This window comes from Myotis yumanensis, unplaced genomic scaffold (assembly GCF_028538775.1).
Source record: "Myotis yumanensis isolate MYYU_CA2020_CCGP unplaced genomic scaffold, mMyoYum1.0.hap1 SCAF_9, whole genome shotgun sequence".
Lineage (NCBI taxonomy): Eukaryota > Metazoa > Chordata > Mammalia > Chiroptera > Vespertilionidae > Myotis > Myotis yumanensis.
In genome coordinates this window covers 19413393-19427258 of record NW_027223760.1, presented here as the reverse complement: position 1 = coordinate 19427258, position 13866 = coordinate 19413393, and the positions used below count along the sequence as shown (strand labels likewise).

The window sequence follows — 13866 nt, the reverse complement described above, 5'->3', positions numbered from 1 at the left end:
GGAAACTCAGAAACTAAACTTGGGTTCAGTGGATCCTGCTAGTATAACAAGAGATGAACTTATAATATCTTTTTCTCTTTTTAAATTAAAGTTTTGTTTTTATTTTTAAGTTCTTTTTTTTTTTAACGTTCTCTGAATTGTTTCCCCCTCATAGAATCAGGTTTCTCTTTTTCCATCCTCCCTCTTTACCTTTCTTCCCCCTTTTCCCTCCCACTTCCTTCCCCTTTTTCTCCTATCTTGCTTTCATCTATTCATCTCTCACCTCTCCCTCCCAGTTTTCTCCCTCCTTCCCTTCTTTCCTTTCCTCCTTCCCTTCCTTCTTTCCTTCCCTCGTTCCCTTCCTTCCCTCTTTCCCTTCTTTCCCTTCCTTCCGACCTTTATTCCTCCTCCTTTCCTTCCTTCCCTCCTTTTCTTCCTTCCCTTCCATCCCTCCATCCTTCCCTTCCTTCCTCCCTTCCTTGGTCCCTCCCTCCCTCTTCCTATCCTTCCTCCTTCCCTCCCTCTCTCCATCCCTCATCCCTCCTTCTTTCCTTCCTTCCAGTTTTGTTTCTGGTAATTGCTGTCTTTACATTTTAAATATGGTTTAGATATGGTTTATTTGGGGTTGTAGACATTTGTATATGAGTAGCTTATTCTTCTAACTTGATCTCTTCCTTGCATGGGAAACCTGATGGAAACAGTACTTGCATAGGGTATTGATTGAAAGTGTCAGCCTAGGGTGGTGGGAAGAGAGCTGTCTATCAAGCTGCGGGCCCACTAATGACTTGACCCAAGTCAAGCCTCTGTCCATCACCATTATCCCCCGCCTTTCCCTCGCTCCCCCTTTCCCTTGGCAGTCACCACACTGTTGTCCTTGCCCATGGGTTCTCTCTTTTTTTGCCCAATCTCTCCACCCCTCTGGACCCCACTCTCCAGCAGTTGTCAGCCAGCTCTCTATGAGTCTGTCACTATTTTGCTTGTTAGTTCATTTTGTTCATTATATTCCACATTTCAGTGAAATCACCTGGTATTTGTCTTTCTCTGATTGGCTTCACTTATAATGCTATCCAGGCCCATCCATGCTGTCACAAAGGGTACAATTTCCTTTTTTATGGTGGAGTAGTACCCCATTGTGTAAATGTAACACAGCTTCTTTATCCATTCATCTACTGATGGGCATTTGGGCTGCTTCCAAATAATCTTGGTATTGTAAATAAAGCTGCAGTGAACATAGGGGTGCATATATTCTTTTGATTACATGTTTTGGAATAAATTCCCAGAAGTTGAATGGTTGGATCATAAGGCAGTTCCATACTTAATTTTTTGAGGAACCTCCATACTGCTTTCCATAATGGCTATACCAATCTCCATCCAACAGTGCTCAAGGGTTCCCTTTTCTCCACATCCTCGCCAGCACTTGTTGCCTGTTGTTTTATTGATGATAGCCAGTCCATTTTATCCTGTAACCATTTATTTTTCCATCTTCCTGAAATATATTGATATCCTTTGCCCTTTATTTTTCTCTTCCCTTCTCATCTCCCTTTCCTTCACTGTTCTGGGTTATTCTTTTCTATTTCTATGTTGTAATTACTAGGCTCTTGGGAAGGACAGGAGTCAACATATTTTTTTGAGTGTGCAATTTTCTGAAACTTGTATATTAAAAGGCAGCATATGTTGCAGTTTTACTACTACCAGTATTTGAAGTTATTGTTTCCATTGCAACTCAACTATCATTAATTGTTTTCCAGTTTAAATTATATAAAATATTTCTTGCTCTAGTGTGTAAACTCATAGATGTAACTAGCAAATCATTTCCCATTTGAGTTTGTTGTTACAGTTTTCAATGTATTGTTCGTTCATTTGAATTACATATTTACTGTGAAATCCTAGGTTTTATAACCAGTTCTCATGGGACCTTTATACAGTATATTGACTCATCTTCACATTTGTTGCAAACATCTTTTAGTCTTTTGCTTTCACTCTAAAGTTGTTTATTTTATAAATTAGATTATATTGAATGTTTTTGTCTGCATCATAATTTTAAATTTTGAGAAGTTATTGCCACTCCAGATAAGTTATATTAAGTAAGATTTTAATTTTTGTTTTACCAAATTTAGTTTTTATGAAACACTTGTAAAATAATTTTGTAGTGCATTCTGAGAGCAAAGAAAATGCCTCTGTGTTTTTATCTTATTCTTAGAATACTTAAAGACATAAAGTTTGTTTGATATTTTGAACTGAACATATTCTCATTTTGTCAAATCTTTTGAAATACTAAAAGTCAGGTAAAATATTCTTGTGTTTTCCAGATTATTGTTCGGTTGTTACAATTGTGGACCAGACAAATGTAAAGTTAACCTGCCTACTCTTTAGTGGAAATTATGAAAGCCTTCCAATAATTTATAAAAATGGAGATATCGTTCGCTTTCACAGGCTGAAGGTATAATTCATACTGTCTAGAACTTATATTTTTTAAGAGAGCACTGTATTCACTAAAACTAGTTAGCACTAATTACGTGGTTGCTTCGTTAGAATATGACATCAAGCATTTTCAAGAGATTAGAAGAAATGTAAGTCATATCATACTTCAAATAATGTATATTAGGAGACCTCTGTATTTGAGCAAGCTGCCTGCCTTTCTTCCATGCAAATGTGTTAGATGCCATGATTCAGACTGGTTGTGCTCTATCTTCTTGCTTCTAAATATAGATTGATGTTTTAAATGTTTTCCATTTAGAGTTTAATACAGAATTTTGTTTAAAAAAAAAGTCTTAGGTCAACAACAACAAAAGTGTACAAAAGATTGGGAGATTGTATTATTCTTTCCTGATTGTTGTATTAATTCTGGTACAATGAAAGGATTGAGAAATTAAGTATAAAATCAAAACAAGTTGATCAAATGTGTTAAAATGTGAACAGATACTTAGATAATTTTAAAGTTCTGCTAGCAGTTAAATAATTAAATATAAGAAAACCTTTGATATAAAAGTAAAGCTATTAAGTAGTATGTGTGTTTTTTAAATCAGTTTTTCAGTATTGTAATATTTTCAGTCCCCTAGGTTGTAAGCATTTTAGTCCCTCATCTTTTCCTCCTGTTACATGGGTTTGCATGCAACCCCTTCATTATCTTGGTTGTCTTTTTTTTCTAACTACTTTAGTTTGTTTGTGTCCCTCATGGTCAACGTGATACCTATAAATGAGCACAATATTCCAGGTATGTTCTGTTCTATGGTGGGAATTACCTCTCTTGATCTATCAGTACTTTTTCCCTAAGAATAGATGAATAGTAGAGAATATGTTCATAAAGATAAAAATAGAAATATAATAGCACTATATTACAGTTTTATTCAAATTTCACAAAGTAGGTTATTTTTCACACACTGTGGGGTCCTGTAATATTCATATTCATACAGCACACCCTCCACTTCTAAAGTTTCTAGATTCTCTTCTGTTGTTGAATTGAAGTAGAATATACATTTCCCGGTTCATATTCATAGTGTAAGCATATTCATAGAACTAGCACTCTAGAAACTTCCTTCATATCCCCACCCAAGGTTGTCATTAACTTTCTCCACTTTCAGTAATAGTCTCGTAACTTTTAACATGTATTACTTTCATTTGTGTTTGTTTTTTTTATATAAAGAGGATAGATTATAGTTTTTTGCTTTTCATTTAATGTATGGTTTATGTTTGTTTTACTCAACCATATTACTGCATATAGTTTTATTTTGCTCATTTTCATTGCCAAATGGTATTCCATTGTGTGACTACATCAACATTGTTGATTTGATTCTTAGGATCCTCTTCTCTAATGGCCGCCAAACTTTCAGACCTCACAGACCACCAGTGGTCCGAGGAACACCGGTTGGCAACCACTGCTCTATTCTACTGTTGAATCCTTTAAATTATTCTTTATTTCAGTTAGTGTGTGCTTGATTTCTAACTGGTCCTTTTTCATGTGTTTGACTTTCTCACTAAGATACTTGAAAGTCTCATGAAGGTCTTGAGTAACCTTATAACCATGGTTTTGAACTCTGTATCCAAAAGTTTGCTTGCTTACATTTCTTTCATTTGAGACATGTTTCTTTGTCTCCCAATTTTGGCTGCTTCCTTGTATTTATTCCTATGTATTTGGTAGAGCTGCTATGTATTTTGGAATTGGTAGAGTGGCCTTGTATTGTAGGTGTCCTGTAAGATCCTGTGGCTCAGCCTCCCCAGTCGCCTGAGCTGGGCACTCTAGGGACATCCCTGTGTGGGCTGTGTATACAGTCTTAAAGTTGAGCCTTGATTGCTGTTGGCATCAGTGGGAGGAATTACCTCTAGGCTAATTGGCTGTGAGGACCAGCTGTGACTGCAGTGGGAGAGCTAATGTGCAGGAAACACCCCTATGGATCAGGACTTGCTTCAGTGGGGCTTTGGTACTCACTGAGTCTGCCTCTTGAGTGTGTCGCTTATGGATGTGTAGAGTTGTAATCTGCTATGGTTTGAAGCTGTCCCCAGGTGCACTAGCTCTAGGGCCTCCAGGGAGGTGCAAATGCAGCCATTGCCTGGGGCCACCTTGCAGGAGGTATTTGTATTGGGCTTGGAGGTGCCCAGGCGAGGCCCAGCTGTGAAGCAAGGCAGACTGGTGCTTGTGCCAGGTCTTGGGCCTTTTATTGATAGGTTTGGGGCATGCTGACCCAGCTGCAGCTTGTTTTAGAGATTTTAGCAAAGTCTGAAGCCTGAGCAAGGACAGGCCATTCATATGCAAAAGCTACTACAAATAGGTTGGGTGGGGCTGCAAATTGGATGGAGTGGGATCTCAGGGAATTGCCAGGGCAGAGCAAACAGCTAAGGCTGCCAATCAGCCCTATAACCAGGGAGGTCCCAGCACAGAAACAGTGACTCCTGTGACCACCTCCCTCTGGGAGAAAGCCTCCAGAGTTCCTGCCCTAATGCCAGACAGTCCAGTTCTTCCTCGTGTGTGTCTGGATCCCCCCAGAGCAGTGGTTGCCAACCGGTAGTCCGAGAACCACTGGTGGTCCTTGAGTTCCTAAAGGTTGGCGACCGCTGCCCCAGAGCCTCACCCTACCACTGGAGCTCAGAGGAAGCTGGACCTTGTAAGTTCAGTTTGTGAGCCAGCCCTTTAAAAGGAACACCTGGGTCACGAGCAGCCTTCATGTCACTGAGCCCCAGTCCCCGCTGATTTTTACAGCCCATAGTTACAGGTACTTCTTTTCCCAGCTCTGGGACCCTGGGCTGGGGTTCTGGTGTGGGGCTGGGACCCCTTGCTCCTCACACGGGGCCTCCACAGGGACGATCTCCCTCTGGATTAAAAAAGTGGCACACGTGTGTGCCAGTCCAGCCCGTTCCACACCTCCGCCTCTCCTACCGGTCTCAACGTGATTTCTTCTTTACTTCCCTAGTTGTAGGGCTTCAGTTCAGCCAGCTTTCAGGCGGTTCTGAATAATGGTTGTTCAGTATTTTGATGGGAGGCAGCGAGTACAGGCAGTTACCTCCACCACCATCTTGGTTCTTTTACTCAGATGTTAGATTTTAAACCAAGACTTTAAAAGAGTTATAAATATTTTCAAAGAAATAAGCAAAATATATTCAGTAAATCACATGAACATTTGGTTAATGCAAAATAAGAAATTTCTGTAGGAAAATGGAAACTGAAAAAGAACCTAATAAATTGAGTAACTGAAAGGAGCAGCAAATGAAATGAAATGAAAAATTTACTGGATGGGCTAAACAGCAGTTACAAGAGGATCGGTCAATTGAAATTATGTGATCTGAAGAATAAGGATTAAAGAAAAATTGACAGGCCTTTAGGTATCTGTAGAATAATATCATACAGTAGAACATGACACATGATACAAAGGAAAAGAGACTGGGAATAGGAAAAATATAGAAATAAGGAAGCAGAATTTTTTCCAATTTTGATGAAAATATTGACTTACAGATACAAGAAATTCAGTACACTTTAGGCATGATGCACAAGGAAAAGCACATCTAAAGAAATCATGGTGACATTGAAAAAGATAAAAAATCTTGAAATCAGCTTGTAGAGAAATGATACATTTCATATTGGGCGACAGTGATACCAGTCATCTCTGATTACTTCCTGGAAATAATGACATCTGAAGAATAAAGTAATGGTACATTTTAAGTTATAATAAAAAATGAATTTACCAAGATTTTTTTATATAGAGAAAATATCCTTCACAAAAAAAGGTAAAGACATTTTTATATAAATGAAATTGAGAGGATCCATAGCTAGCATATCTTCACTATAAGAAAGTATTCAGGGCAAAGAAGAATACTATCAACCAGAAACTGGATCAATAAAAAATGACCAAAAATAAAAACAAAAGAAATGGTTAATGAACAAATATGAAATACAGTGTTTTGTACTCCTATAATTTAACTAAAATACATATGGCTATTTAAAAGAAAAACTTATTTTGGAAGGTGAAGTGTGTAAAATATGTAGAAAAACAGGACACCAACAGCACAGAGGATGGTGGGATGGTTAAACGGAATTATACCACTGAAAGATTGTTACCTTTAGAGGTTATTATACTTTCAGTAAAGAGTGTAAAATGGGATAGAAAAAGTGGGAAGTGGAAAAGAGGAAGTGTTCCAAACTGACTGAGATGTTAGGATTCATCCATAGCTAAGGAGCAGTCAGTGGGACACATACTAGTATTGTTCAAAATAAGACAGGAAAGAAACAATGGAAAAAAATTATAAAAGGAAATATGATAGTATACTTAAATATAACCATATCAATAGCTACTATATTTTCTTGTGAAAGAAAAGAATTGACTGATAAAAAGCAAGAACCAAATATATCGCTACAAGAAATAAATATGCAAATAAGTTGGAAGCAGAGCTGTAGAAAAGATATGATATACCAAGCAAATAGTAAGTAAAAAATAAAATAACTATTAATATCAGATAGAGTTTACAAAAGATCAAATGGGGGAACATTTCACAAGGTCACCAAAGGGTTGCTTTGTAAATACGTAACTATCATAAATGCATGTGCATCTAATAAATGAACTTCAAAATTTAGAAAGCTAAAGTGGCATATCTCAGCTCTCTCAGACTGATGAAACCTTAGCCTCAGTTGCATTTAATTCACTTCAAACTTACATTTTAGGTGTTCTAGTTTTCTCTAGTATGCTCATAAATAACTGGCACTTGTTGTTTTTCCTTCTGTAAATTCTGTCTTAAACCTAATAAATGTAAAAGAACAAGCTTGGTAGGATTAGGGAGTCTAACACCTAGTTCTGTAGAAAATAGAAATAGATTTTGCATAGTGTTTTACAGTTTACATGGTGTTTGTGGATCTTGATAGAACCCAGTTGATTTTATAATTCATATACTAGTTAAATGAAATACTAAATAATTATGTCTTCTCTTAACTATACTGGCAAGATTTTATAATCTTTCTGATTTTCAGCCCCCAGGTTTTGCATCAGTAAGCAGTTTTATGTGTTTCTGTTTTGTCTTCTACTTTGTCCCCTTTTCTTAGATCCAAGTATATAAAAATGAGACCCAAGGTATCACCAGTTCTGGCTTTGCATCTTTGACATTTGAGGGAACTTTGGGAGCTCCTGTTATACCTCGTACTTCGAGCAAGTATTTTAACTTCACAACTGAGGACCACAAAATGGTAGAAACCTTACGTGCGTGGGCATCTACTCATATTTCACCTTCTTCGACGTTAGTAAAATTGTGTGATGTTCAGTCGATGCAGTATTTTGACCTGACTTGTCAGCTCTTGGGCAAAGCTGAAGTGGACGGAGCATCGTTTCTTCTAAAGGTAGGTATTTTTAAATACTTGGAATTATTAATTAGTACCACCTACATGTCTTTAAGGTACTTATGTTTTAGCATTCTGATGGAATAATTATATATACTGCGTGTTATATGATGAACTTAAACTCCAACTTACCATTTTTGATTAGCCTGGAAATTCATGCAGCTCTACTCCTGCATTTCTCTTCTTTATCCTGTATGTCTAGAGAAAAATGGTATTATCATATCTACATTTTAAATGTAGTATACTTTATGTTATATTTATTTAGTACTAATAAAATATGTATTTTTATTTTAGTACTATGTATTTTTAGTACTAACAAAATACATATTTCTTATTTTAGTACTAAAAATATTACTATTTTTTAGTTGCAGTTCTACATACACATATTTTTGCTTCCTTGTCAAGGTAGCCTTCTCATTTACTTTCGTGGACCTTTGATATCACATTCTCATCTGATGTCATTTCTCTGCCTGCTCCCTGGGTAGATCACAGTTTTGAAGTGTTCGTTGCTCTTATGTTTTTAAATCAACAGAATTTAAAAAGTGACACAAGACCCATCTAGTCTTTGTTTACCACTCTCCCTGTTAAATCATGAGTAGCTTTTGAAGAAGGCAATTGTCTGATATTATCCTCACCTACGCATCCTAGGCAGGATGCATTTAAACCAGCACTGCTTCAGCCTTGCTCCTGTGGGTTTCCTTAACTTCTGGCCCTTTGGAACAGTAGGGGTGGAAATGCATTGCAGTAGTTCTTGGACCAATATTGGTTTAGCATTATTATCATTTATATCTTGCCCATATTAAGGTAGATATAAATCTTTGAGTAAAATGTGAAGTTTTTGAAGTTGATAATAGCACATGTTTATATACACATTAAATACTCTGAATATGTAAATGCATGTTATTGGCTTAGTATTCACAAGCAAATATCATTTATGTGTTCCTAGTACTCACAAGATATGAAAACCCCAACAATAAACTAAAAAGCTATTTGGATTAATAAAAATTATTCAGTGAGCTAAGTGGTTTAAAAAATGAGTAAAATATAGCTCTTCTACATATCAGTAATGAATAGAACAGATAATTGAACAAAAATCTTTCAGCCCTGCCAGTGTGGCTCAGTGGTTAAGTGTGGACCTATGAATCAGGAGGTCGCATTTCCATTCAGGTGAGGGCACATGCGAAAGTTGCAGCTGCCTAGATCCCCAGTAAGTGGCATGCAAGAGGCAGCCAATTGATCCTCTTTTTCATTGATATTTCTATCTCTCCCTCTCTCTTCCTTTCTGAAATCAATAAAAATATATTTTTTAAAAATATCTTTCAAAGTCTCAATGACTGTAAAATAAGAAAGTTCATGTAAAAAATATCTGAATTTCTGTGAGGAAAACTTTACTAAGGAGCTTTAAAGAAAACTTGAACTAATAAAAGATTTTTGATTTTTTTTACTAAAGTGTTTTTAAAGAAAGTAAGATTTTAATTAAAATCACATTTTTTTAAATTGATTATAATTCTGAAGTTTATTAGAAACAAATGACTAGCAATAAAACAAGAAAGGCTTACCAAAGAAAGCTAAATGGGAGCTGTCTATCAGATATCTACACTAATAAAAGAGAAACATGGTAATTAGTGTACGACCGCTACCCTTCCCATTGGCTAATCAGCATATCCTTATGCAAATTAACTGTCAGCCAAGATGTCGGCCGGCAGCCATGCACTGAAGCAAACAGGGAGGCTTGCTTTCTCCAGTGACTGCGGACTCCAACGTTCCCCGCCTAACTTGCCGGGCTCTCAGCTGCAACTCTAAGCAACTATGTTGCAAATATAGAAGCTAAACAAAACCCTAGAAACCAGCTTTCAGTCAGCCGGGCTTCAGCCAGCTGGACCGCAACATTGTATCAAATACAGAAGGTAAAGGCCAGAAACCTGCTTTCAGCAACGAGGCCTCAGAGCTAAAGCTGGCCCAGAATAGAAAAAAAAAAAAGAAAAAAAGGAGCAGTTGGGAGCTTCAGTCACTGGCCTGCCTGAAAACGGCCCTCAGCCCCTCAGCCAGACTGGCCAGGCACCCCAGTGGGCCCCCCACCCTGATCCAGGACACCCTTCAGGGCAAACCAGCCGGCCCCCACCCATGCACCAGGCCTCTATTCTATATAGTAAAAGGGTAATATGCCTCCCAGCACCGGGATCAGCGGAACAGCGAGGCTCCCAGCACCGGGATCAGCATGACAGGGGGCAGTGCCCAAACCCCCTGATGGCCCTGCAGCTCTGTGTGTGACAGGGGGCGGGGCCACAACCTCCCTATCTGCCCTGCTCTGCTCATGACAGGGGAAGGCGCCCCAACCCCCTGATCAGCCCTGCTCTGTGCCTGATATGGGGGAGCTACCCAATCCCCTGATCGCCCTGCGGCTCTGTGTTTGACAGGGTGCAGCGCACCAACCCCCTGATGGGCCCTGCTCTGTGTGTGACGGTGCGGCGCCCCAAACCCCCCCACCCCCCCTCAGGCCCTGCACTGTGTGTGACAGGATAGAGCCATAACCTCTCCATCGGCCCTGCCCTGAGTGTGACAGTGGCGGGGCCCCAACCCCCTGATCGGCCCTGCTCTGTGGGTGATAGAGGGTGGCACCCCAACCCACCTCCACGGGCCTTGCTCTATGTATGACAGGGTACAGCCATAACCTCCCCATTGGCCCTGCCCTGAGTGTGACAGGGTGCAGCGCCCCAACCCCCTGATCCGCCCTGCTCTGTGTGTGATGAGGCGGTGCCCCAACTCCCCTATTGGCCCTACTCTGTGAGTGACAGGGGGGAGCTCCTCAACCCCCAGATCGGCCCTGCTCTGTGCATGACGGGGGGGAGCTCCTCAACCCCCTGATTGGCCCTGCTCTGTGCGTGACAGGGGGTGGCGCTGCAACCTCCCCATCTACCCTGCCTTGAGTGTGACGGGGCGGTGCCCCAACCCCCCAATTGGCCCTACCCTGAGTGTGACTGAGGGTGGCATCACAACCTCCCGATCCGCCCTGCTCTGTGCATGACGGGGCGGCGCCCCAACTCCCCAATCGGCCCTGCTCTGAGCCTGACCAGGGGCTCCACCTAGGGATTGGGCGTGCCCTCTGCCACCCGGGAGCAGGCCTAAGCCAGCAGGTCGTTATCTCCTGAGGGGTCCCAGACTGCGAGAGGGCACAGGCCTGGTTGCGGGGACACCCCCCCCCTCCTGAGTGCACAAATTTTTGTGCACCGGGCCTCTAGTCCTATCTAATAAAGAGGGAATATGCTAATTGACCCTCACACTGTCGCAAAGATGGCGGCGCCCACAGCCAATGAGGAGGGAATATGCTAATTGACTGTCCCGCCCTCAAAGATGGTGGCACCCACAACCAATAAGGAAGGAATATGCTAATTCACTGCTACACCCTCAAAGATGGCTGTGCTCATAGCCACAAAATGGCCAGCAGGGGAGGGCAGTTGGGGGTGATCAGGCCAGCAGGGGAGGGCAGTTGGGGACAACCAGGCTGACAGGAAAAGACAGTTGGGGGTGACTGGGCTGGCAGGGGAGCGGTTAGGTGTCGGTCAGGCTGGCAGGGGAGTGGTTAGGGGGTGATCAGGCTGGCAGGCAGAAGCAGTTAGGGGCAGTCAGGCAGGCGAGCGGCTGGGATCCAGCAGTCCCAGATTGTGAGAGGGATGTCCGACTGCCAGTGGGATTGGGCCTAAACCGGCAGTCAGACATCCCCCGAGGGGTCCCAGATTGGAGAGGGTGCAGGCTGGGCTGAGGGACAGCTCCTACCCCCCCAGTGCACTGATTTTGTGCACCAGGACTCCAGTTTAAACATATTATGCAGTTATAATAATTAAAGTTATAGTAAGACTGATCAATGGAAAGGATTAAAAACCTCAGAAATGTTCTTATACCTATGATAATTCAAAATGTGATAAAAATAACATTTCAAATTGGTAAAGAAAGGTTGTTAAAAGTCTGATTTCTAGGCAATTAAAACTATAACATAAAAGCAATGTAGCAACACTGTATCCTCTCAGCTCCTCCCTTAAAAGGCTTGTGGATGGGTCTTAAAGACATTTTAAAGTCACAGAAACAGTCTGCACAAAATGAAGAACAAATTCCAAATGGAGAGTCATGTTTGTGCCATGTGATGTTACTGCTCTCAAGGTAATTGTTCTGCGTCTTTGAACTATTTAGGGACTAGAATGAGTGACACAAACCCATAATTGTTTATTAGAAACTTGCACTGTCACCAGCATTATTCAATCCTTCCTCTGTAACCTGACCCTGGCAGACATCTTCTGTTTAGCAATGTGGTGTTTTTTATTCAAGTCAAACTCCTGACATGCAGAGGCATTCCCACTTGATACCCTTTTACAGCACAGGCCGGGCTGGCTCTTGTCTTAAGGATGGGGCAGTACATGCTGGCCCTGTGCCCTGGTCCCATCTTTATCTGAGTGCACCTTACATAGCAATCAGTATCCCTATTCCTTTTCCAGCACCCATGACGTTCATGCATTTGTATTGGTAACATCTAACATAAGCAAAATAGTCCTGTCTGTACATTTAAAGGCCTTTTCCAAATTGAAACAACTGAACAAACATTCCTAAAAGCTAGGAATTTATACTTAAGAATATTAGCAGAGGCACTCATAAAAGTTTATATATGTAAGATAATTATTGCTAAGTTATTTGAAATAGTATGAAAGGTTTGAAACAACTCAACTGACCAATAAAGGGGTTATTGGTTTAATAAATTTGTGCATCCATACCAGGAAATAATGTGAAGCCATTGAAAATTGTATTTTAGAAGAATATTTAAATTTCCTGATAAATTGCTCAAGAATATTCTTAGAAATGAAAAACAGAATATAATGCCAGTTTCTTAAAAAATGATAATAATACAAGACATAAATACATAGAAGAAAAAAGTATAAAGTTCAACACTTGTTTTTTCTACGGTCATAGTAGTTTGAACTTTTTTCTGTACGTCTTCATTTGTAGTCCTTTTACAGTCAGAAAAGGTTATACATCATATTTAAAGTTTAGCAGAGATTTGGGAGTATACATTTAATTACTTTTAAGTTATATTGCCAGCAAGTAAAACTCTTTTAGCCTCCACAGTTTTACAAAAAGGTCATTAAACTTTGCTCTGCCCTCTTCCGGCAGGTATGGGATGGCACCAGGACCCCGTTTCCGTCCTGGAGAGTCTGCGTACAAGACCTTGTTTTTCATGGTGATTTAAGTCACATCCGGCGGCTGCAGAACCTGGCAGTCGACATTTTAGTCTATGATAACCATGTTCAAGTGGCAAAATCTCTGAAGGTGATGTTGAATAGCGAGCTGTTTGCTTTTTTTTAATTTTTATAAATGGGGGTAAATCTCATTCATAGATGATATTTGAGGTCTAGAAATTAACTCCAAATTTATATTCTTTAATATTTAATTTGTAAAATGAATGTTCATAATAATTATTAGTGTACTAAAATATAATGGCTTGAACAGCTTTTTCAAAGTAATGTTTCCTGAATATCTTAAATCTATATGCAATATTACTATAAAAATAGTAAAGAAAAATTTTGTTGTGTATGACGTACTGCTTTAAAATGACAGGATTTATAAAATATTTGTATATTTAAACATTGAGCTTTGCTAATTTTCAGTATGATAAAATCTAGTCTTTGTACTTACTAGTTTAAGAAATTATTACTCTACCTCTACCATCATAAATTGTGTGTCTATTTGTGTGTGTGTACTGTACAGTCTATTAGAATTTGCTCAGTGTTTTGGGGATATAGCTTTAGGAAAGCATATACTGTTTAGATAAGATAGTTTTTGCTTAGTAATAATATATTTTAAGGAATATTTTTCTTTATTTTTTTATATCTTATTTGCAAGTGTTCTTTCCAGCAAAGAATAGCATCATTAATAATAACGGTAATAATTGTAACATTTGTTAAGCACTTCATCTGTATTTAGCTTTATCCTGTTCAGTAGATAACTGTCATCATTTCCATTTTACAAATGAGAAAACGGACACACTCAGAGAGTAAGCCCGAGAATTCACAGTTACTTATTGAAGCCAG

The 13866-nt window shown here is 39.6% G+C and overlaps 1 protein-coding gene across 6 annotated transcripts in view; it reads left to right on the top strand.

Annotated features, from left to right (window-relative positions):
• Nucleotides 1-13866, top strand: part of POT1 (protection of telomeres 1) — a 72573-nt gene that overhangs the window by 26675 nt on the left and 32032 nt on the right. For all 6 annotated transcript variants that reach the window (XR_011472641.1, XM_070423835.1, XM_070423839.1 and 3 more), the window contains 3 exons: nt 2289-2419; nt 7502-7792; nt 12950-13105. Coding sequence is in view for 5 of the 6 variants with exons in the window: in XM_070423835.1 (XP_070279936.1) it covers nt 2289-2419; nt 7502-7792; nt 12950-13105 (578 nt within the window). In the remaining variant the exon portion in view is untranslated. The remainder of the gene's footprint in view (nt 1-2288; nt 2420-7501; nt 7793-12949; nt 13106-13866) is intronic.